The sequence below is a fragment of the Rhineura floridana genome, chromosome 7 (assembly GCF_030035675.1).
Source record: "Rhineura floridana isolate rRhiFlo1 chromosome 7, rRhiFlo1.hap2, whole genome shotgun sequence".
NCBI lineage: Eukaryota > Metazoa > Chordata > Lepidosauria > Squamata > Rhineuridae > Rhineura > Rhineura floridana.
The window spans coordinates 110,660,214-110,682,068 of NC_084486.1; the positions used below are offsets into that span (position 1 = coordinate 110,660,214).

The window sequence follows — 21,855 nt, forward strand, 5'->3', positions numbered from 1 at the left end:
TTTTTGTCTTAATCTGTTTTAATGTGTTTTTATACTTACATGTTTTATCCACATTCGTTGGTTCTAAATGTGGTTTTATCATATTGTACACCGCCCTGAGAGCATGTTGCTATAGGGCGGTTTAAAAGTGTAATAAAATAATAAAAAGTGTAATAAAAATAAATAAAGTAATGACAACAGAAGATTTATGCAACTTTAAAGTTTACAATGAGGAGATTGAACTTGTCAGGGATTATCAATACCTCGGCACAGTCATTAACCCAAAATGGAGACAATAGTGAAGAAATCAGAAGAAGGCTAGGACTGGGGAGGGCAGCTGTGAGAGAACTAGAAAAGTCCTCAAATGCAAAGATGTATCACTGAACACTAAAGTCAGGATCATTCAGACCATGGTATTCCCGATCTCTATGTATGGATGTGAAAGTTGGACAGTGAAAAAAGCAGATAAGAGAAAGTCAACTCATTTGAAATGTGGTGTTGGAGGAGAGCTTTGCGCATATCATGGACTGAGAAAAAGACAAATAATTGAGTGTCAGAACAAATTAAACCAGAACTATCACTAGAAGCTAAAATGATGAAACTGAGGTTATCATACTTTGGACACATAATGAGAAGACATGATTCACTAGAAAAGATAATAATGCCGGGAAAAATAGAAGGGAGTAGAAAAAGGGGAAGGCCAAACAAGAGATGGATTCCATAAAAGGAGCCACAGATCTGAATGTACAAGATCCGTACAGGGTGGTTCATGACATGCTCTTGGAGGTCGCTGATTCATAGAGTTGCCATAAGTTATACTCAACTTGGAGGCACATAACAACAACAGCAATCATGAGATTGTCATTCTTGGACTGCTTTTCCATAAAATGAATGTGTCCCCTCTTTCAATTTTGACACCTGTGGATTCTGGTATATCTTTGTTTTTCTCTAAACAATAAGGAATATTTATTATGGATCACATAGCAAGGAAACAAATTGTATGTTTTTTTCTGGAAGAGATAAGTTTGAAGAAATCAATTCCGTTCCAAGCACCACAGGAAATAAATTAGCAGAAGAACCTTGTAACAGGCTCAGTGTTACGGAATTTGGCAGTTGGAAACAGCTTATCTTGGATTTTTTTCAACAGGTGGTTAAAATCAAGGTGCTCCATAGTCAACAGGCATCCGCTCAATGTTATATTCGGTTTGATATATACATTATTTGGACTCCTGGGATCTTCCGTATTCTCTGCTTGAGGTCTCTATGGTAGCCACTATATAACACTCAGAGCTTGAAAAAGTTACTTTTTTGAACTACAACTCCCATCAGCCCAATCCGGTGGCCATGCTGGCTGGGGCTGATGGGAGTTGTAGTTCAAAAAAGTTACTTTTCCAAGCTCTGATAACACTTGTGCTGAGTGACTCTCTGCACCAGTCATCATCATAGGTCCCTTTGTGAGTGCATGGCAAGCTTTCAAATCATGGGTCTTTTGCTATCCTTAGGGCTACACTATATTTCTGTCCCAGTTTCTCCGTTTCAGCCATGACACAATCTGTCATACAGGGAATACACTCGGCATAGAGGCAATCCATCATTGACTGCACCAGGTCCAGTTTGGCTTTAATGGGAAAATTAATGAAGTTGGTATCAACCAGGATGTAGTAGGGAGGTCCTAATTGTGTGTTATATTGGAAGAACAAGCAGGAAGGATATTTAGGGACCTCTCTCTTTGATTGCACTGGGATCCTCCTTTTTCTCTTTGGCTTTACTGTAGCTCGATTTGCCTCTTTGATGCGCTGGTCACGAAGGCTGATCATACGTTTCATGGTAGCATATTTCTTTGCTTGCTTTTGCTTCCCCATTTTGTTGTTCCTCTGGTAGCCCCAGATTCCAGTATATCTATGCTATGGGCAGAAATATTTTTTGCTCTCTTCCTCAGTTGTCTCCTCATTGCTGCTGCATCATATGATATAGCACCAAACTAACAACACATTCATTAGAAAGAATGCTATTTTTTGTGTGTGGGGAAGGTGTTTCTTACATTCCAGATTTCATAGACATGTCCCATTTTTGCTGAATTAAACTCTTGTCCTTTGCTTAAATATTTGTCTTAAGGATCCAGAAACTCTGGCTTAAGCGCCTATAAGCCCTTACCTCTGGCTACTTTGTTATTAGTCTATTGTAGTTTAGATGGCAAGATTGAAAAGCCCGTTTTTAAAGAGCACTTGGGCCTCTTATTCCAGTCAAGTGTTGCCCTGTTTTTGTTTAACCCAGAGTCCTTACTCTACCCAGAAAAATAGGTGGTAAATTAATGGCAGCTATCCTCAGTAGGATAGTAGTTTGAAATCTGATGAACCTATTTCTCTGCAAGTGCTGAAAGTTGCTCCAAGATTGGATGTGAATGTGAGGTGTGATTCAATTATAAAAAAAAGTAATGGACAAAGATAATTTATAATAGGAAATGTAAACAATGAAAGGATATGTTCTAGCAAATACTGAATATTCACACAATTTATTTAGTGCATTACTCTTATGCCTCTCCACCTAACTGTGAGTCCACAAGATGGCTAACAACCATACAGATTAATACAAATCTCAATAAAACAATGGATGGAAATATTAACAAAACTCTTTCTCAAGTACATAAAGCAACAGAAAATGGGTATCTGCTTAGGTTAATACTGCTCCTGGTGAGAACTTGGCTATTGACAAGTTATAAACCCAAAGCTATAAACCCAAGTTATAAGTTAGAATCCAGTCCTCACACTTGCTGTAAGAAATGTGATAGACCATCACATAAACAGCACAGTGTTTTGTACTGCTATACAGTATTTGTGTATTAGTGCAGCAGTATAATGCTGGTGTTCCAATCTAGGCTGATACGGTAGTGCCAATATTTTTAACATATATTACTGCTGTAATGAGGCTGAAAGCGCCAAGAAAATTGCAGATTTCATCGGGGGGGAAAGTGTTTTGGCAGTTCAAATGTCTGTCAGTTGCCAGCAAGTAGACATCTTTCAAGATACAAAGTAAAGTGGAGTAGACTATGCTTCCAAGCTTATGTTATCTTTTTCAGAGTGCATATATAACCTTGCTGGTCTTTACAAGTTGCAATATTTTTCCATTAATCAATTTACGTTGTTTAAATTAAACATTGCCAATGTCTAATTCTTTCAAAGGAAATAGTAACGTTGAGATAAACGTAATGGAAATGGACTGCCTTCAAGTTGATCCCAACTTATAGCAACCCTATGAATAGGATTTTCATGGTAAGTGGTATTCAGAGGGGGTTTACCATTGCCTCCCTCTGAGGCTGAGAGGCAGTGACTGGCCCAAGGTCACCCAGTCAGCTTCATGGCTGTGTGGGAATTCGAACCCTGGTCTCCCAGGTCGTAGTCCAACACCTTAACCACTAAACCACACTGGCTCAGCTCATGATTATTGTTCTAGTGCCTAAATAGGCTGAAATCTCATGCTGCTTTTTTTCGCCAGAGTCATAATGCCACTGTTCTGAAACAGATGATATCATGGTCTGGTGGCTGCTTAACATTTAATGTATGATTAAGTAAACACACACACAGGTAACTATGCCCTGCTTCTATTCATGTACTCAATTTGAGCCCTATTTGGAGCCAGTGTGGTGTAGTGGTTAAGGTGTTGGACTATGACCTGGGAGACCAGGGTTCGAATCCACACACAGCCATGAAGCTCACTGGGTGACCTTGGGCCAGTCACTGCCTCTCAGCCTCAGAGGAAGGCAATGGTAAACCCCCTCTGAATACCACTTACTATGAAAGCCCTATTCATAGGGTCGCCCATAAGTCAGAATTGACTTGAAGGCAGTCCATTTTCCATTTCCTCCATGCAATGTTAATCATGTGGAGGGGGAAGTAGGAGACTAGCATGCTCACTGCGCTGTCCTCTACCTTCTGAAGTGAAGCCCTGAAAAATCAGGGCTCTCAACATGTGGGAAATCTACCTGTGTAGAGCAGGCTCCCTGGTACAGACAGTTGCTTTCCAGCTTGAAGATGACTGGGAATGCAGTGGAGAAGGGGGTGGGATAAGCATGCTAGTTTCCATTTTCTCCTCTATGATTCATTGTGGAGGAGCAAACCCCTCAATAAGGCTTTGGTCTCTGGACATTTAGTGTTACAAATCACAGTCTTATTTCATAGCCGTTTGTGTTCTGCTCTTCTGCCTCAATATTCTGAAGATTTTCAGCAAGGTTCTTTGACTCCTTTTGGCACTTGATAGAGATTATCGTGAAAATACTCCTTATTAAGAAAATCCCAGCTATCACTGCAAAGTAACTGCCATATATTAGAAACTGCAAGAAAGCACAGAGAGGAGTGTGTCAAACAACTTTGAGAAAACAACTTTTAGATTTAATCCTAAAATAGAATTTTTGCACCCATTTCTCCATGCCTGGTATTTGCTAAGTGTTTCCATATACCTAAGCTCCTTGACTGTAGTGCAGCTGTAGCTTTAGGCTCCTGTCCTATACATACTTACCTAGAATAAGTCCTGGTGCACTCAAAAGGGACTCTCAATGCATAGAATTGTAGAGTTAGCCTTCTACATGCCGCCTATTAATCCAGTGTTCTTAAATGTTGGGTCCCCTTATGTTGTTGGACTATAACTCACATCATCCCTGACCATTGGCTGAGCTTACTGGGGCATGATTGGGAACCGTGGTCCAACACATATGGGGACCCAAGGTTGAAGAGCACTGGCTTAATCTGTCACAAAGAATTTATTCAAATAATCAAATAATCAAACGTCATGTGCAATTATGTGAAAGTCAGAGCATTCAGCTCTATAATTTGATGGCTGAAACTTTATATCCAATGACACAGTATGGAAAGAGCACAATGCTACTCTAAGACTTTAGCTTGCTACTGTATTATTTATTTATTCCTTACATTTATATACCACCTTTCCTCCAAGGAGCTTGTGACGCCCTTCCCTGGCTCTCCCTGTCAGGTTCCTACCTGCTCGTGGCTACTGCCTTTCACTAGGCACCACCAGGGACTCCACCAGTCCGGACTGTCCTTTTTTATGGTTTCTCTCTCCGCTCTAGCACAGATCTCAATAGATCCCCCTGCTAGGCAGCACCACCAGTCACGTTCTACAACCAATGTTCCCAGAGACCTTGCCTGAGTCTCTCTATCCGGTTACATTCGTGACTGCGTGCCTATGCTGTTCCCAACCCCCTTGTATCAATGCAGATAACTCATAACTCGGGGTTGCTCTGGATACTTATAATGTTATCTTCTCTTCACCGCTGCCACCATTTGTTACTGTTTCCCTTCAGCCTTGGTTATTACCTTACCCTCCCTTCTGGTCTGTGAAACCCCAGCCAAGGATCAGGCCTTCGTTAAGCCAAAATAGTATTTATTAAATAACATTAATAACAAGATAACTTTGATAATGATCTACAAGCTTATGGTTTCATCTATTACTGTGATATTTGACATTACTAATCCGAACTCCACCTCCCTCTTTCTCCACACTCTCCTGACATACACCAACTTACACCCACCTCCCAACTCCACCAAAACAACCCACTCACGTCCACCAAACACCTCTCAAACAACCCACTAACGTCCACCCAGATTCAACTGTCATCCTTCCATTTATACTCTCAGCCATCCAAACACTCAGCCAATCATCCAGCATTCTACTGCTCATTTACTCCCCCCTCCTCTTTCATTCCACTTACCATGTATCTTCTATACAAACAGCACTTACCATATATACATTAATACAGGAACATCATAGAGCTCAAAGTGGTGTAAATGGTTCTCCCCTCTCCATTTTATCCTTACAACAGCCCTGTTAGGTAGGTTAGGCTGACAGACAGTGACTGGCCCAAGGTCACCCAGTGAGTTTCATGGCTGGGTGGGAACATGAACCCTGGTCTCCCAGATCATAGTCCAACACTCTAACCATTGCACCACACTACAGATCTAAGCTGATGCTTTGTGCATACATTGTTTTGTGAGCAAAACGTGTGCATGGAATCCAGCTTCCTGAAAACTACTGTTTTCTTAAAAATGTGAGTTATAGTCATAAATGCTAGATAAGAAAGTACATGGCAATGCCTGGTGAAATCTTAAATGAGAAGAATGAGTGGCTGGAGTTCAGTTTCTTTTATAGTTCATTACTTCTCTCCCTGACAAGATATATAAGGATGAATTACATAAAAGGGAAATTCAAATACGCTCACTTTGAATAGTTATCACAGAATTCATATTACCTAAATACAGAATTCTGTGCATGTGGTGTAGTGGTTAGAGTGTCGGACTACGACCTGGGAGACCAGGGTTTGAATCCCCGCAAAACCATAATGCTCACTGGGTGACCTTGGGACAGCCACTGCCTCTCAGCCTCAGAGGAAGGCAATGGTAAACCACCTCTGAATACCACTTCCCATGAAAACCCTATTCATAGGGTTGCCATAAGTCAAAATTGACTTGAAGGCAGTCCATTTCCATTTTCATATATAATCCAGGAACCCATGCTATATATCATCATAGAATGCCCTTGAAAGTTTATGGCTACCTCTTGATAGGAATTTACATTTCATTAACCACTGTTTACATGAAGGCTTGGAGTTACCTAAAGCAGGAGTAGGTAGACATCAGGCTTGTGGGATTTGTTATGTCTGTGTGTTTTACTAGAATTCAGAGATCTGTCAGTCACAGCCATAGTCAAAATATTGGCTGGAGAGGGAAGAGCCTGACATAACATGGTGGTTCAGAAGGTGGAACCATTACTAACTGCACCTTCATTCAATTGGGATCACTATATTTGCAAGTACAAATCTATATCTGGGTTACTATGGAGCTGGAATTCTAACATATAACTACTGCACAGCCACTTAGTCAAATCAATCAACTTGATCCAAAATTATGTCCACTCCTGACATAGAGGGAAAGTTGGCAGATTGTCCCCTATTATGTATAAGTCCTGAGGATGTGCTCCCTTAACCTGTGTTTTATCTAGAAATGGACACCTGAAGTAGCTGTACTAACCAGAAAAGTAACTACCTTTAGCATCTGGAAAAAAAAGTATGGGATTCTGTGAATTAGGGAAATAAGCATGCCATGTCCTCAACTTAACCCCAGTGTTAGGAATGTCTGGATCTTTCTTCTCTCCACCCAGTTATATTATGCATGTTCTTGCCCGGAGCTGAAAGGTTACTGATAATCCCTCTCCTTGTAATCATAATTGTGAAAGTGTGTAACACACGTCCATATGTTGTAAACAACTCTCCCTGATGCCATTTGTGATAAAACTAATGACTGGTAAGCAGTTGATTCAAGGCAGCTTCTTAAGTATAAAAAATAACCATATATTCTCTAAATGTGTTCCTAAAACTGTACCTATGTAGATAATTGCAACTGTAAATGTGGCATATTAAATACTGCAAACCTATGGGGAAGTCCTTTCGACACATCTTTCCTCTCAGGAGGAGCACAGAGAGAGGCAGAAAAAGAAAATGAGACCTTCATGGGGAAAGGCTGAAGCTCAGTGGTAGAGCATCTGCTTTGCATATGGAAGGTCCCAGGTTCAGTCTGCGGTATCTCCAGGTAGGCCTGGGGGAGACCCCTGTCAGATTCTGAAGAGCTGCCGCCAGTCAGTGTACGCAGTGGTGAGCTAGATGGCCCAAAGGCCAGACTTGGTATAAAGCAGATTCCTGTGTTCCTAAGAAACACTTCCAACATTTGTGTCTTCATAGCTTGCTAACCATATACCAAGCACTGCATGATATGGAATGGTATTTAATAGCTCAACAGGCTGTGCTATTTTTCCAACTTGAGCCAAATGATGGGTTATTGTCACCATTAGTTCTACTCAGAGTAGAATCACTGAAATAAATCAACATGACTAATGTCCCTTCATTTCAATGGGTCTTCTCTGGGTAGTACATCATTGGCTATAACCCTATGGTTTTTTAATAGATTAAATCATATAATTTTCTTCTTAAAGCTGCCATGTCCCCCAATTTGAATTGAGGCCACACAGCAGAGGGAGGGCCAACACTTTCCTCTCAAACAAGACTTTTATCCAAATCCTCCTCTTGGAAGCTGTTATTAGCTGGAAAGGGGAAAGGCATAGGAAACTTACTTGTCCTACAATAAAATGTAATGTGATTAAGGCAATGTCCTGTACGTCAATCTTTCCAACTGTTAAAGATGAATCCAGGCAGTCGTTTTTCTTTACAAGTGAGGTGCTGGTACTCCTACCTTGATAAAGGCCTGTGAGTTCCATCACAAAACCAGGTATTGTACCATGATACGAGGTCACTAGCACAAGGATACTAATCTAATACTATAGAGAGAAGCACTGCATTATCATCTTAACTGTTTTGTGGGTTTAACCCAGACACATTTTATTAATGTTTCTATTACTACTTTTGTAAAAAAAAATAGAAGCATACAGTAGATTATAATAAATGTTCAGTTATTTGCATGAATCCACAACACGAGAGAAATAAAGGAATAAAAATTCCTTCTAAATTTTATATGCTTATACAAGGGCAGGAGAGAAAACAGGTGTTAAGAATTTCTAATTAAATCTATTTACAAAACTTGTAGCAAGCTGTATGGGTGCATATTATCTTGCATTTTGCTGTTCCAGTATATGACAATGACCATTTTTCAATTTAAGCTTTTTTTCCCTTGCAGACCTTTTAACATGCACACCATATCCCTGTTTAAGCATCCTCTTAATGATGAAGAGTCTCTGTTTCCACTTTTGGCCAATTGCCATTCTGGCAGCCTTAAGTAAATAAACAGAGATGCTTATCCTTCCTGTTTACTTCACTTTTTAAATAAGAGGACCGTTGGATCATGTGAACCTGTCATTTCCTTAATATCTGAGACTGACTCCTAGAACTTCTTGATAAGCATGCATTCCCAGAAAATGTGCGTTATTTATATGTTTATTTCATTTTTTTGTAGAATCCACAGAGTATCATTCACTGTATATTTTAAGTTTTGGTTTTATTGAATACATTTTAAAGCTTTTTCTAACATCCACAACACGTACCAACACAAAGACATCAAAACAAATAAAAGATGGGGGGAGGAGAGAGAAATTTTAAGGAGGCTGTGGGCAGGCATTTGCAGTGAGCCCTGGCAGCTGCCCAAGGATATCAGGTGTTGATGCCACCCCTGCCAGAGATACAGAATATCAAGTTGCTGGAGAAATGGAAGCTAGCCAGTGTGTGCATACACACTGATGTGAAGGCAACACTTTGAAACTGCTGTGTGCAAATAATAGCTATGATGGGTGAGATAGATAAAAAGGATAAAAATGTAGTAGTTACATTTCAAGCATATGTTGAAAAAATGGAAATGGACTGCCTTCAAGTCGATTCCGACTTATGGCGACTCTATGAATAGTGTTTTCATGGTAAGCGGTATTCAGAGGGGGTTTACCACTGCCTCCCCCTGAGGCTAGTCCTCCCCAGCTGGCTAGGGCCTGCTCAACGTGCCACAGCTGCACAAGCCAGCCCCTTCTTTGTCCACAACTGCCAGCTGGGGGGCAACTGGGCTCCTTGGCACTCTGCAGGTTGCCCACGGCTGCACAGGTGGCAGGGCATGTAACCCCTGAGCCACTTACTGTGGGGGTGATATTTAGCTGGCCCTTGACACCCAGGAGACACGAGCGGGGATTTGAACTCACAGACTCTGGCCTCCCAGCTATACCCTTCTGCCTTTTTTAGAATAGGTGAATATAGTTTGAAGACCCTACTAATTGTTACATGGAGAAAGTGAGCAAAAATGTGGAGGTAGGGCACACATCAAGTATGTTCTTGCCCGAGCATAAATTCCGGACTTATCTGAACTGCTTAACCTGCATTTGTTGATTCTTAAAGACCATGGGCCACCCAAAAAGAGCTTGTTGACAGTTACTTGTTTGGGTGGGGCACTCATTTCATTTCAGCGATTGGTTTCAACAACTTGAAATGAGGTCGCAAAGCCAGTATGAAAAAATTAGCCGGATATTGCAAGCAAGGAGAAGCAAAACCTTGGCAATAAACTTTAAAATTGTGGAGAGTGACTCAGTGCTAACTTGTAAAAAGGTCAATCATGTTTCGCTTGCTTCACTAACAGCCCGATCATATACATGTTTAAACAGAAGTTCTGTATTTTAATGAGACTTACACCTAGGGAACTTCATATAGGCCTGTAGCCTTTTTAAAAAAAACAATTTGCATATCTTAAACTAGAAAGTGCTATCCAGAAACCCAGTAGCCACAATCCAGCCTAGACACAGGTAGCTTCGTAGCTGTGAAATCTCCTTCTTGTGAACTCCACTTGTGGCCTTTAAGCAGCCCCTAAAAACTGGTTTTTATTCCACCGAACCTTGCATTAATCATATTACTGTCTCCCATGTATGTTCTTGATTTGGCTTTTTTATTATATTTGTTCAATTATTTTGTTGATTTTATTTTTAGTGTAAGCTGTCCTTCTGAGGGCTTGCCCTAAAAAGATGGGTTAGAAAGGATTAAATAACATGTTATGTTTATACAGTTTATACAGCCTGTTGGTTTAATTTGATTTTGGCCTGTTGAAAAGATGAAGCACTCATAGGAACATAGGAAACTGCCTTACACTGAATCCCATTGAGCTCAGTATTGTCTACACTGACTGGCAGCAGCTCTCTGTGGTTTCAGGCAGGAGTCTCTCCCAGCCCTACCTGGAGATGCTGGGGATTGAACCAGGGACCTTCTGCATGCAAGGTAGATGCACAGAGCTACAGCTCTTTCCCAAACATTTCTGAATTAGCCACAGTGCCCACATCACTGGTTAGAGGTGATGTTATTAAATTTATATGCCACTCTTCCTCCCAAAAGAAGCCCAGGGCGGCATTTATTTCTTACGTTTCTATCCCACCTTTCCCCTACAGAAGTCAAGGTTGTGTACATGGTTCTCCCTTCCCCATTTTATTCTCACAACAACCCTGTGAGGTAGGTTTGGCTAAGACACAGTGACTGGCCCAAGGTCACCCAGTAGGCTTCATGGCTGAGTTGGGATTCAAGCTCTGCAGTTATCTATTTATTTTAATTTAACATTACAACTTACCTGAGTCTCAATATCCAGTCCCAGTCCTTTGGAATCCACCACTGTAATGGTCACGATAGTTTGAATTAGCAGTGCAATAAAGTTGTTGAATCCAAACAATAAGGCATAGCGCTCCATATTGAGACTGACAGCAATCTGAAAACTAAAATTTATTGTAGAATGTTGACAGTAGACCTTTATAGCAGTAGCTTTTTTCTGGGATGGGTTGTGGGGCTGGAAATAAAACTGCTTGAATTATTAGGAGTGTATGGGTGACAGCATAGTACCAAATCACAGGGGGGGGGGAAGGCCATTGTGTACAGGGGCAAAATGTGTTAAGCAACGTATCTGGCTGAAGTCAATGTGCAGCCTAAGCTGGAGTAGCTGAAGTGCACTAATATAGCCCACAATAAGAAGAGAGTAATAGATGACCAGCATGATATCCAAGTGTGACTTACTTGATTTTTCAAACCTGGTATCCTTTTCCAAACTTACTTGTATGAAATGGAGGCAGACAATTAGGCAGGGTTGTGGAGTCGGTACGCCAGACCTTCGACTCCGACTCCTCTATTTTTCTACTGTCCGACTCAAACTCCTTCATAAATGGCAAATGTATAAACTAGTAATAACACATTTACTGTAGTAAAATGGTAGCACAAGGCATTTCATCACCACCACATGAATCCAGAGCTTGGAAAAGTTACTTTTTTGAACTACAACTCCCACGGGCCCAATCCGTGGGGCTGATGGGAGTTGTAGTTTTAAAAAGTAACTTTTCCAAGCTCTGGATTCATGTGGTGATGAAATGCCTTGTGCTACCATTTTACCACAGTAAATGTGTTATTACTAGTTAATATACATTTGCCATTTATGAAGGAGTCGTGAGTCGTTACATTTCTTCCGACTCCACCCAGAATTGCTCCCAACTCTGACTCCATGACTCCGACTCCACAGCCCTGCAATTAGGATGAGGAATTCTCAACCATGCATATTGTTGATTTCACATGATTAGAATGGGATTTATGTCACCACCACCCCATTATTATAAGCTTTGTGTATCATTTCTTGGTCCCTCAGTACTGTAGACAGTACTGAGGAAAAGCTTATAATAATGGAGGTGAAACCTCGGCATAAGTACTAGTCTGAACACAGGCTGTTTGTTTTATTCATGGCTACATTGAGCTGTCAACTACGGGCCCATCGAGGGAGGGTGCAGGTGCACCTTTGGTGGCACTGATGTGTGACTGGAACCGCAGTCGCCAAAGAAACAAATCTTAATATTTGGAAAGTTTTGTAGTCCAACCCCCAGCTCAATACAGGAAATTCAGAACTAAAGCATTCCCAATAGATGGCTACTGAGTCTCTGCTTGAAGAACTGCAGCAAGGGAGAGTACACTGCCCTTCCTGTAGATAATGGGGTTTATAGTCAAACTGCTTTTCCTATCCTGTAACTTTGACTCTGTGCACACTATTCATGTAGAGTACATGGCTTTCCCCCAAGAAACCTGAGAGCTGTAGTTAAGGGAGCTGGGGATTGTTTGGGGGAAGTGATGGGCTTTAAATGGATGGTGTGTACGCAGCCTTTAACCCACTACATAGAGTTCTGACTTCTGGTGCAGCAGAGAACAAGTTGTAGCCCTCTTCTATGACAGACATGGTACTTGAAGAGAGGGATCTGCATTTTCCTCTCAATAGTTTATACGTGTCACTGGCTATGCCCTGACCCATCTTCCTAGCCTCTCTTCCCCCAGTATTTTTTTTTACTTCCATTGGCTTTACCTAACCTTCCCTCTCCCATGAAATGACTCAAACAATAAAAAAATTAGCCTAGATGAACTAGACATACACATTCATACTTACGTTGCTATAGTTATAAGGAGCATATAACATGCCTTGAAAACTAGATAGCCAGCATAGCAGGCCCAGATGTTCCTGGTCAAATGCATCAGAAATAGGGAACCAGCGTCCAGGGCAGAGAAGATTCCCAACGCCAGCTCCCCTGTGAGATCCCAGTTCACTTTCACATATCCTACACCCAGTGATGCTAATGAACCTGGAAACAAAAATGAATTTTAGGCCTGCTATACTTGTGTAGCAGGGTGGCTAACCAGTGGCCCTTCAGGTGTTGTTGGAGCCAGCACTCATCAGCCCCAGTTGACATACCCAATGAACAGAGATCACAAGAGTCCAGCAACATCTGGAGGGTCATAGGTCAGCCACCTCTGCTCTGTAGACTCACAGTTCTTGCTAAAACTGTTGTTAAAGAACACCATATTTCAATATTAAGATACACAATAATGTTGTATGGTGCCTTCAGCATTTCTTTTAATGGAACGGGATAAAAATACTTTAAATTAATATGGTTAATTTAAAGAGGAGCTTAAAATGTTCAGCAACATTTAGGGGTCAAACGAGATGTGCACTTCAATACAAAGTAAGCAGCAAGTTACTATTATCTTGTTTTTCCTTCAGAGGAAAGCTCCCAGGTCCTTCAATTAGTGAAGGAAAAATAAGATACTTGGCTGGCTACCTGCTACATACCTAAGTGCATGTCTAGTTTGTCCTAATACATTTATTATTAGGATTGTAGACCAAACTGACTGCAGAAATATTTTGTTATCCCAATTCATCTATTTCTCACATGCTTAGATGGTTTCTTGATAGAGAGATCCTTCTGGAATGTTTTGACTGGGAAAGCCATCAGAGTTTGGGGAAGGTGGTACACATCACCCCAGCCAGTGGAGGGGAAGATATAAGGCATGTGTATGTGTGTGAAGAAACAGAAGAAGCACTTGTTGAGACCGTGCTTTGCATCCAACTCAAAACAGACCCAATGAAATCAAAGGACTTAAGTTAGTCAAGTCTGTTTGAAATCAACAGCCTACTCTGAGAACAACTTTGCTGGATACAACCAGGGCAGGGGGAGAGAGCGAGGGAAATGAAGGCAGAGAAGCATCTTGGTGTCCATGGTGCCTCTATCTCTCTCTGATGTGGAGTAGCAGATCTGCTGCATCATAGGAGCGTGTATACTCTTAACCTCTTACTGTATTCTTTACTTGCATATTCGTACAGAAGCCAAGTATTTAAAAATGCAGCAAATATCCATGCTTCAACAGAAGCCAAAGCAGACAGCAGTGTTTGCTCATGGAAGTATGTAACAGTATTTCCTAGCTGCAGCTTAGTACTTAAATACACAAATCTATGGGGTCAGGCAGTTCATCACATTTCTAGATTGTTTGCACAGTTGTCAGCTGTGGACCAAACTCAGCAGTAACGTTACCCCAGTTCATCTGTTTCTTATGGATATGGAAGTTCTGGTGCACCCACAGAGCTCCCATCTGCAGATCTCTATTCATTTCACTTGTGCATATGAAAATCTTTTCCCTCCACAGAAATGAATGGAGCCACTTGTGTGCACCAAAGTGCTCTGCACACCCCATCTGCACACATGCAGGGTTCTGGATTATGGAAAATGTGTTTAACATTGTATACTTACTCAGAAATGTTGCTATTGCTTCAACAGCTCCATTGTAAACCTGAGAACTATGGGAAGGTGCTTTATGATCCCATAGTACTTGGGCATAATTCAAAACCTGGTTGAAGCCTGCAGTGGCTAAGGCCCACCATATTGACCAGTAAAAAAGTTTCTTGGTGCTGTAACATTTCTTTAAGTCCTTACACAGCTGGAAAAGCACTGTCAAAAAACGATTCTGCTCTTGTACTTTGGGCAGCTGGTGCACAGGTAAGTTCTGGAAGCTGACAGATGACGTCGTCGGAACAGCTTTGTCCCAGTGGTGGTTTGATACATTTGGTGGATCTTTATCTGTCGGCCCAATGGATGCTTCTGGGGAAGATGTTCTATGAAAGAACATACTTTTCTGAGTCATGGGCAGAAAAAATGAAGATATAAATGCCACAGAGACAGAGGCCAAGGTTATGGCATTGAGATAAAAATAAGACACATGGGCCAAAGAGACTAAAAGTTGCCCTAGCATAGAACCCACAGTAAGTGCCACTAGAGTGATGCTTCTGCAATAACTTGTGACTTTTTGGTAATGGTCAATACTGACAACGCTGTATATGTAGGCATAATAGGCAACCTCTGTGGCAGTCACCATTCCGTAGAAAAATTCCATCACCTGCATGGCTGGCACACCAGATGCAAATAAAAGCAACAGCCAGGTAATAAGGAAGCTGATTCCCTGCAGAATGATGACAGGCTTATAGCGTACATAATCTGTGATCAGGAAAACGGGGAATAGCAGAGCCAAGTAGGAGTATGTCCAAACAGGGAAAATGTGCTGTGTTACCTGGAAGGGAAAAGGAGGAATTCAACAATATTGAAAGACATATATATATATATATGGCATGCAAAATATATAAATACTTAATGAAACTGCAAGGTTCCTATATAATACAATTCTACGGACAAGGCCCTAGACCAGCAGTGGGGAACCTTCAGCCCTTCTGATATTGCTGAACTCAGTCCTAGCAAGCATGGCCAATGGCCAGGAATGATAGGAGTTGTAGTTCAGCAACATCTGGAGGGCCTAAAGTTTCGCACATCTGCCCTAGCCAATCTGTTGTGGCTGGGATCTATTTCCTCTTCTAGCAGCTTCCCTGACTCCCCCCCCGCTATTATCTCCCCACAATAGCTGCAGACATACTAGCAGGTAATGACTAGCCGATTTGGTGTGCATTACTCACTGGGTGGATGAGCTGGGAGGAGTTGATCTGACCCAACTTTGCCCACTTAGTGCAATGCCAGCACAGGCTGCAGGGATGGGGGGGGTGGAGTTGCTGTGGTCTACAGAACTTCCATCTCTGTCATCAGGAAACCACTCTGTCTTGGAGCTGGCTGTGAGGGCCTGCACTTGGAGTTGAGCCAAGGAGACAGTAAACTAGGGTTGCTGCTGGTGTACTGTCCAACCTGCTCCCCGACAGCTTCTCTGACCAAGCTGGTAGAGACCATCTCAGCTGTGATATTGGAGGAGCCCAGAACGATAGTCCTGGGTGACTTCAGTGTCCATGCTGAGGCTGTCTCTAGTGTTCCAGCTCGGGACTTCATGGCCTCCATGACAACCATGGGGATGTCTCAAGTTGTCACCGGCCTGACGCATAGGGCAGGGCACACCCTCAACTTGGTTTTTGCTCCAGATGGAGAAAGGCATGGTCTGGAGATGGGGGGTTGGATGTCACCCCATTGTCATGGTCAGACCACTTCCTGGTGAAGTTTAGACTTATGGCTCCAATCCTCCCTTGCAGCAGTGATGGGCAGATTAAGATGGTCTGCCCCCGGAGACTAATGGAGTCCACTGGATTCCTGAATGCCCTGGGGGAGTTCCCAGCAGATACAGCAGGTGACTCTGTTGAACCCTTGTCACACTGTGGAACAGCGAGGCGTGTCAGTCTCTTGACACGGTTGCCCCTGAGTGCCCTCTCCGGCATTGTGGAGCCCAAGATGCACCCTTGGTACACCAGTGAGCTAAGGGGAATGAAACAGGCTGGATGACGGCTAGAGCACAAGTGGCTAAAGATGTGCTGTGAGGCTCATCGGGCATGAGTAAAACATCATAACAGTGCCTACTGTGTGGCAGTGAGGACAGCGAAGATGGCCCAATAATTTGCCACCATCACATCCTCAAGTAGCTGTCCAGTGAAGCTATTGTCAGGGGTCTGTTGACATCAATTCCAGGAAATGGAGTTTTAGACCCTTCGGAGGCCCACGTGAATTGTTTGCAAGGCACTTTGAGGGTAAAGTTGCTCGACTCCGTAACAATCTTGATGCCTCATCCACATCTACTGTAGTCTCCAGTGAGGTGTCCAGTGCAACGTCTGCTGCAACTTCTTGGGAATGGTTTCAGTTGATGCGGCCTGATGACGTAGACAATGTGCTTGCGATGTGGCCAGCAACGTGTCCTCTCGACCCTTGCCCTTCTTGGCTTATTAAAGCTTGCCGAGGGAGTTTGACTGAGTGGATCCAGGGTATGGTCACTGCATCATTGCAGGAGGGAGTGGTTCTAGCTGCCCTAAAAGAGACAGTGATATGCCCGCTCCTGAAGAAGCCCACCTTGGACTCATTGGTTTGTGACAACTATCACCTGGTCACAAATACCCCCTTCTTAAGGAAGGTGATTGAGAGGGTTGTGGCACAGCAATTGCAAGTACTCTTGGATGAAACATTATCTTGACTCATTCCAGTCTGGGTTCAAGCCTTGTTATGGGACTGAATCGGCCTTGGTCGCCCTGATGGATAACTTTTGTCAGGAGGACAGGGGGAGTGCAACCCTGTTATTCTTACTTGATCTCTTGTCAGGTTTTGATACCATTGACCATGGTATCCTGGGCCAACTTGGTGAGATGGGTATTGGAGCCACTGTTTTATAATGGTTCCGATCCTATCTCCAGGGTCGTTTTCAGAGAATAGCATTGTATTTTAGCCCCCTGGCAGTTGTGCTGTGGGGTGCCGCAGGTTACCATTCTGTCCCCCATGCTGTTTAACATCTGGTCGGCTCCAGAAGGTGGTGCTTGGGGAGCACTGCTCGGCACCCTGTACTCTCCAGTATGGGGTTCTGCAGGGGTCAGTTCTGTCCCCCATGCTGTTCAACATCTACATGAAACCGTTGGGTGCAGTCATCTGGAGCTTTGGAGTGCGCTGTCATCAGTATACTGATGACACGCAGCTCTATTTCTCCTTTTCATCTTCATCAGGTGAGGCTGTCAATGTGCTGAACTAGTGTCTGGCTGCGACAATGGACTGCATGAGGGCTAATAAACTGAGGCTCAATCCAGACAAGACTGAGATGCTGCTAGTGGGTGGTTCTGACTGGATGAGATGTCCAACCTGTCCTGGATGGGGTTGCACTCCCCCTGAAGGAGCAGGTTCGTAGCTTGGAGGTTCTCCTAGAACCATCTCTGTCACTTGAAGCTCAGGTAGCCTCGTTGGCACGGAGTGCCTTCTACCAACTTCGGTTGGTGGCCCAGCTACGCCCCTATCTGGACAGGGATAACCTGGTTCAGTGGTCCATGCTCTGGTAACCTCCAAGTTGATTGCTGCACTGCACTCTACGTGAGGCTGCCTTTGAAGATGGTTTGGAAACTGCAGCTTGAGCAAAATGCAGCGGCCAGATTGGTAACAGGGACCAGACGGTTCGAACATATAAAACCGATTCTGGCCCGCTTGCATTGGCTGCCTGTATGTTTCCGAGCTCGATTCAAGATGCTCGTTTTAACCTATAAAGCCTTACATGGCTTGGGACCACAATACCTGATGGAACGCCTCTCCCGACCTGAACCCACCCGTACACTATGCTCAATATCAAAGGCCCTCCTCCAGGTGCCTACTCCGAGGGAAGCTCAGAGGATGGCAACAAGGGAGAGGGCTTTCTTAGCGGTGGCCCCCAAATTATGGAATGATCTCCCTGTCGAGGTATGCCTGGCACCAACACTTATATTTTCAGTGCCAGGTCAAGACTTTCCTCTTCTCCCAGGCGTTTTAGCATGTGTTTTTAAATTGTTTTTTAAAATGTTTTTAAATGTGTATATTTGTTTTTAATGTTTTTAATTGCAGTAAACTGCCCAGAGAGCTTCGGCTATGGGGCGGTATACAAATGTAATAAATAATAATATATGAAGCCGTTGGAAGCAGTCATCTGGAGATTTGGGGCAAGGTGTCAGCAGTACGCTGATGATAACCAGCTCTATTTCTCTGTAACATGAATAAGGAGAGGCCGTGCAAGCCCTGGACTAGTGCATGGACTTGGTGGTGGGCTGTCTGCATCTGTGTTGGAATTGCTTTTTAATATATTTTTAAACCTTTTTTTAAAGGTTTTTAAAGGTTTTAAAAAAATGTTTTTAAAGATGTTTTGTTGTAATATGTTTTAATGGTTGTTGTGTTTTAATATATTTTGAAGTCTGTTATTATGATGTTTTAACATGTCTTTAGTGCTTTCGTTTGCCACCTTGGGCTCCTACTGGGAAAAAGAGCAGGATATAAATCAAATAAATAAATAAACTAATTCACAATCTGCCTCTTGGCACAGCACATGCGTGTTAACTTGCTTTGGTTAATTCCAAACTGGCCTTCCAGTGCTGGATTGATAGCTGATTAATTCTTTACATTAATGTGATGCTTTGGTGCTTTCATTCTTTTTTCCATACAGAGCATTTTTCAGACACTGGCTGCATACATACCATATATTTAAAATGCATGGCTTCCCTCCAAGAATCCTGGGAACCACAGTTTACCTCTCACAGAGCTACAATTCCCAGCACCCTAAAACTACAGTTCCCAAGATTCTTTGGGGGAAATCGTGTGCTTTCAGTGTATGGTGTATATGCAGTCAGAGTCTTTTGCCAGTGAAGGTTTCACTTCTCTCTTTCCTAGAGCTTCACTTATGTTAACCACAGAAAGCAACAGATGCATCCTTCCATAATGGAAAGGACTTGGATTAGCCTTGCTTATTGGAGACTGACTGTTTTGTTACAAAAAGTTGTCAAAAGAACAAAAAGTGAGGTCAAAGCCTCAAAATGATGATCAAAAGTTTTAAAAAAGTACTGTAGTATCTCCAAGAGGTTTCAGACTTCTCTTCAAAGCACTAAGAGAGCAAACAACGACTACTTGTAAAGTACTCCAGTGTTGATATCAATCTCACCCTAAGCCTATTATAACAAGTTGCGAGGAGACCTTAAAAGTATTCTAATAGGTGGCAACATAGAAGGGTCACATTTAGAATTATTGTGGCAGGGAGTTCCATAGACCCTAAGATATAAAAATCATAGTAGGACACTTAACTTGCATTTATGAAAAGTGAACCCAAGGAAACTATAGAATACTTTTGGTTTATTAGACTAAACAAATTCCTTCCCTGTCCCTATTTCACATTCACAGTGTGGCTAAAACATATTTAACCTTACCTCATTGATGGTCAGATTTTTATCAGGCCCAGCAAGATAAGGTGTCAGGAAAGCCTCAGATGGTTTCATCATGGAGAAAAAGCCATATATACAAAGGATCAAGGTGGGGAAAATCCATTCACTGCTCTTCATTTTCCTCCAAGAATCTGTGATTCTGCCAGCTAAAATGTTGTAAAGAGAAGAACAGAAGGAAAAGGCTCTCAACTGAGGGGAAAAAAACCCACCCTGGCTTTTGTAAGAGAGCAAAGATAGAGCTTTTCATGCAAGTAAACAACTTAAGAAACTGTTCAGTTTGTGCTTCTTTGGATTTTAATAGTGCAAAAAGACTACTTGGAAAGTCTGTCATTGGAAAACTACCATTCCAATTTAAGATTGAAAGGAGCCAGGTTGAAAAGCTACAATATTCTCAAATACAATGATTGACGAATTTTGAACTTTGGTATCTTGCCTGTAACATGACCCTATGTGCTTCAGCAGATCACAGTTCACTGATCAATCACACCTTTTTGTTTCTAATTTCCAGGACAGATGGCTGAGCAGTGAGACATTTCAGGGGTGGCAGCACAAGCCTTGAGTTTGGTGTCCTTAGAATGAAGGTCCCCAGAGCACATTGGCAATGCATAAATTGGAAGGGCTCCCAGCATTAACAGATATAATGATCCCCCGTTAGGTTTCTAGGAGGGCTTCCCAATACCATAGCAGTGGATTCTCACAGAGAACAAAATCAGGCCTCTGTGTGTTCCCAGCTCCAGCTGCAAGATGAGACTGGATATTCCTCTTTCACATTCATCCCAGTTGGGAAAGGGGGGGGAGTTGAGGCCTGATTTTGAAATGGCCCTCTCCCCCTAGAATTGGCCCAGTCCATTGAGAGAATCTCCATAGCAAAGAAGGGTCTCTAAGCACTCTGCCAGGGCCATCAAGGTAATCTCCAGCAGTTCTCCTTGTACCATTATCCCTCTCCTGGCCAAACAAGATCTTTACAACCAAGAATCACAGGGCTGTGAGGGACCCTTCAGATGACATCCAGACTAACTCACTAAAGGACAATTTTCCCAATGGAGGGATGTAAGCAGTGGAGCCCCCCATGGATTTGTACTGGGACTGGTGCTTTTAAAATTTCTGTATAAATGACTTGGCGGCATAGGGGTGAGCAGTTTGGTGGCCATGTTTCCTGACATCATCAAAATATTCAGGTGGTAAAGCCAAAAAGCAGTAATGGCACCAGAAAAACATTTCAGGGGGTGGGGGACAGACCCCCCCAAAAAGAGTGGCACAGAAGGGGCAAAGTATATTTCTAGGTGGATGAAATACACTGGGGGAGGAGCTCCTGCTTGGGAGGTGTGCTTGATCCCCTTTGGTGCCGTCCCTGCCAAAAAGGGATTGCGAGGATCTCTGCAAAATGGAACCCGTCACGCACCTCTCCACCAGCTACTGGGGCTACCGTACTGAGGGATGCTATAGAATCTACTCCTACTAAGCCTCCCAGCGAAAATAGTCTCCGGTTCAGATTTTGCTAGTCACGACCTTATTGTTATGGATGAGGCAAGCATTGCTACTACTACGCCGCCTGCTAATGCGTCCCAGCAGCGGACCTCAGATCTGGCTTGCACTTGTGACCAAGTGGACGTATCCTTCTACTTTTCCTGCGAAGGTGAGGAAGATCTCATAACAAACTTTTCCACCTTCCCTGAATATGCACAACGGGACATCATTAGCAAATTGCAAAACCTACTCAAAAACCTCCAGGCTAGAAGGACTGAGTCAAGATTTTTGGAGGATTTTGAATTAGGCTCACCCTCCAGAGGCCACACCCCTGCTTTGCCGTCTTCACTACTTCCTCTGCCGCATCCTCACTCGAATGTCTGTAGACCTGCCCTGACTT

General features: G+C 42.8%; 1 protein-coding gene and 1 pseudogene across 5 annotated transcripts in view; both read right to left on the reverse strand.

Moving 5' to 3' along the window:
- Positions 1-1,136: 1,136 nt before the first annotated feature.
- LOC133388499 (rRNA-processing protein FCF1 homolog) lies at positions 1,137-1,859 on the reverse strand (annotated as a pseudogene).
- Positions 1,860-3,736: 1,877 nt separating this feature from the next.
- The window catches only part of SLC19A3 (solute carrier family 19 member 3), a 62,673-nt gene continuing 44,554 nt past the window's right edge, over positions 3,737-21,855 (reverse strand). For all 5 annotated transcript variants that reach the window (XM_061636858.1, XM_061636854.1, XM_061636856.1 and 2 more), the window contains 5 exons: positions 19,974-20,134; positions 14,554-15,367; positions 12,918-13,110; positions 11,079-11,220; positions 3,737-4,306 (listed from right to left, as the gene is read on the reverse strand). In XM_061636858.1, coding sequence (XP_061492842.1) covers positions 4,136-4,306; positions 11,079-11,220; positions 12,918-13,110; positions 14,554-15,367; positions 19,974-20,105 — 1,452 coding nt within the window. In that variant the 5' untranslated portion in view covers positions 20,106-20,134 and the 3' untranslated portion in view covers positions 3,737-4,135. The remainder of the gene's footprint in view (positions 4,307-11,078; positions 11,221-12,917; positions 13,111-14,553; positions 15,368-19,973; positions 20,135-21,855) is intronic.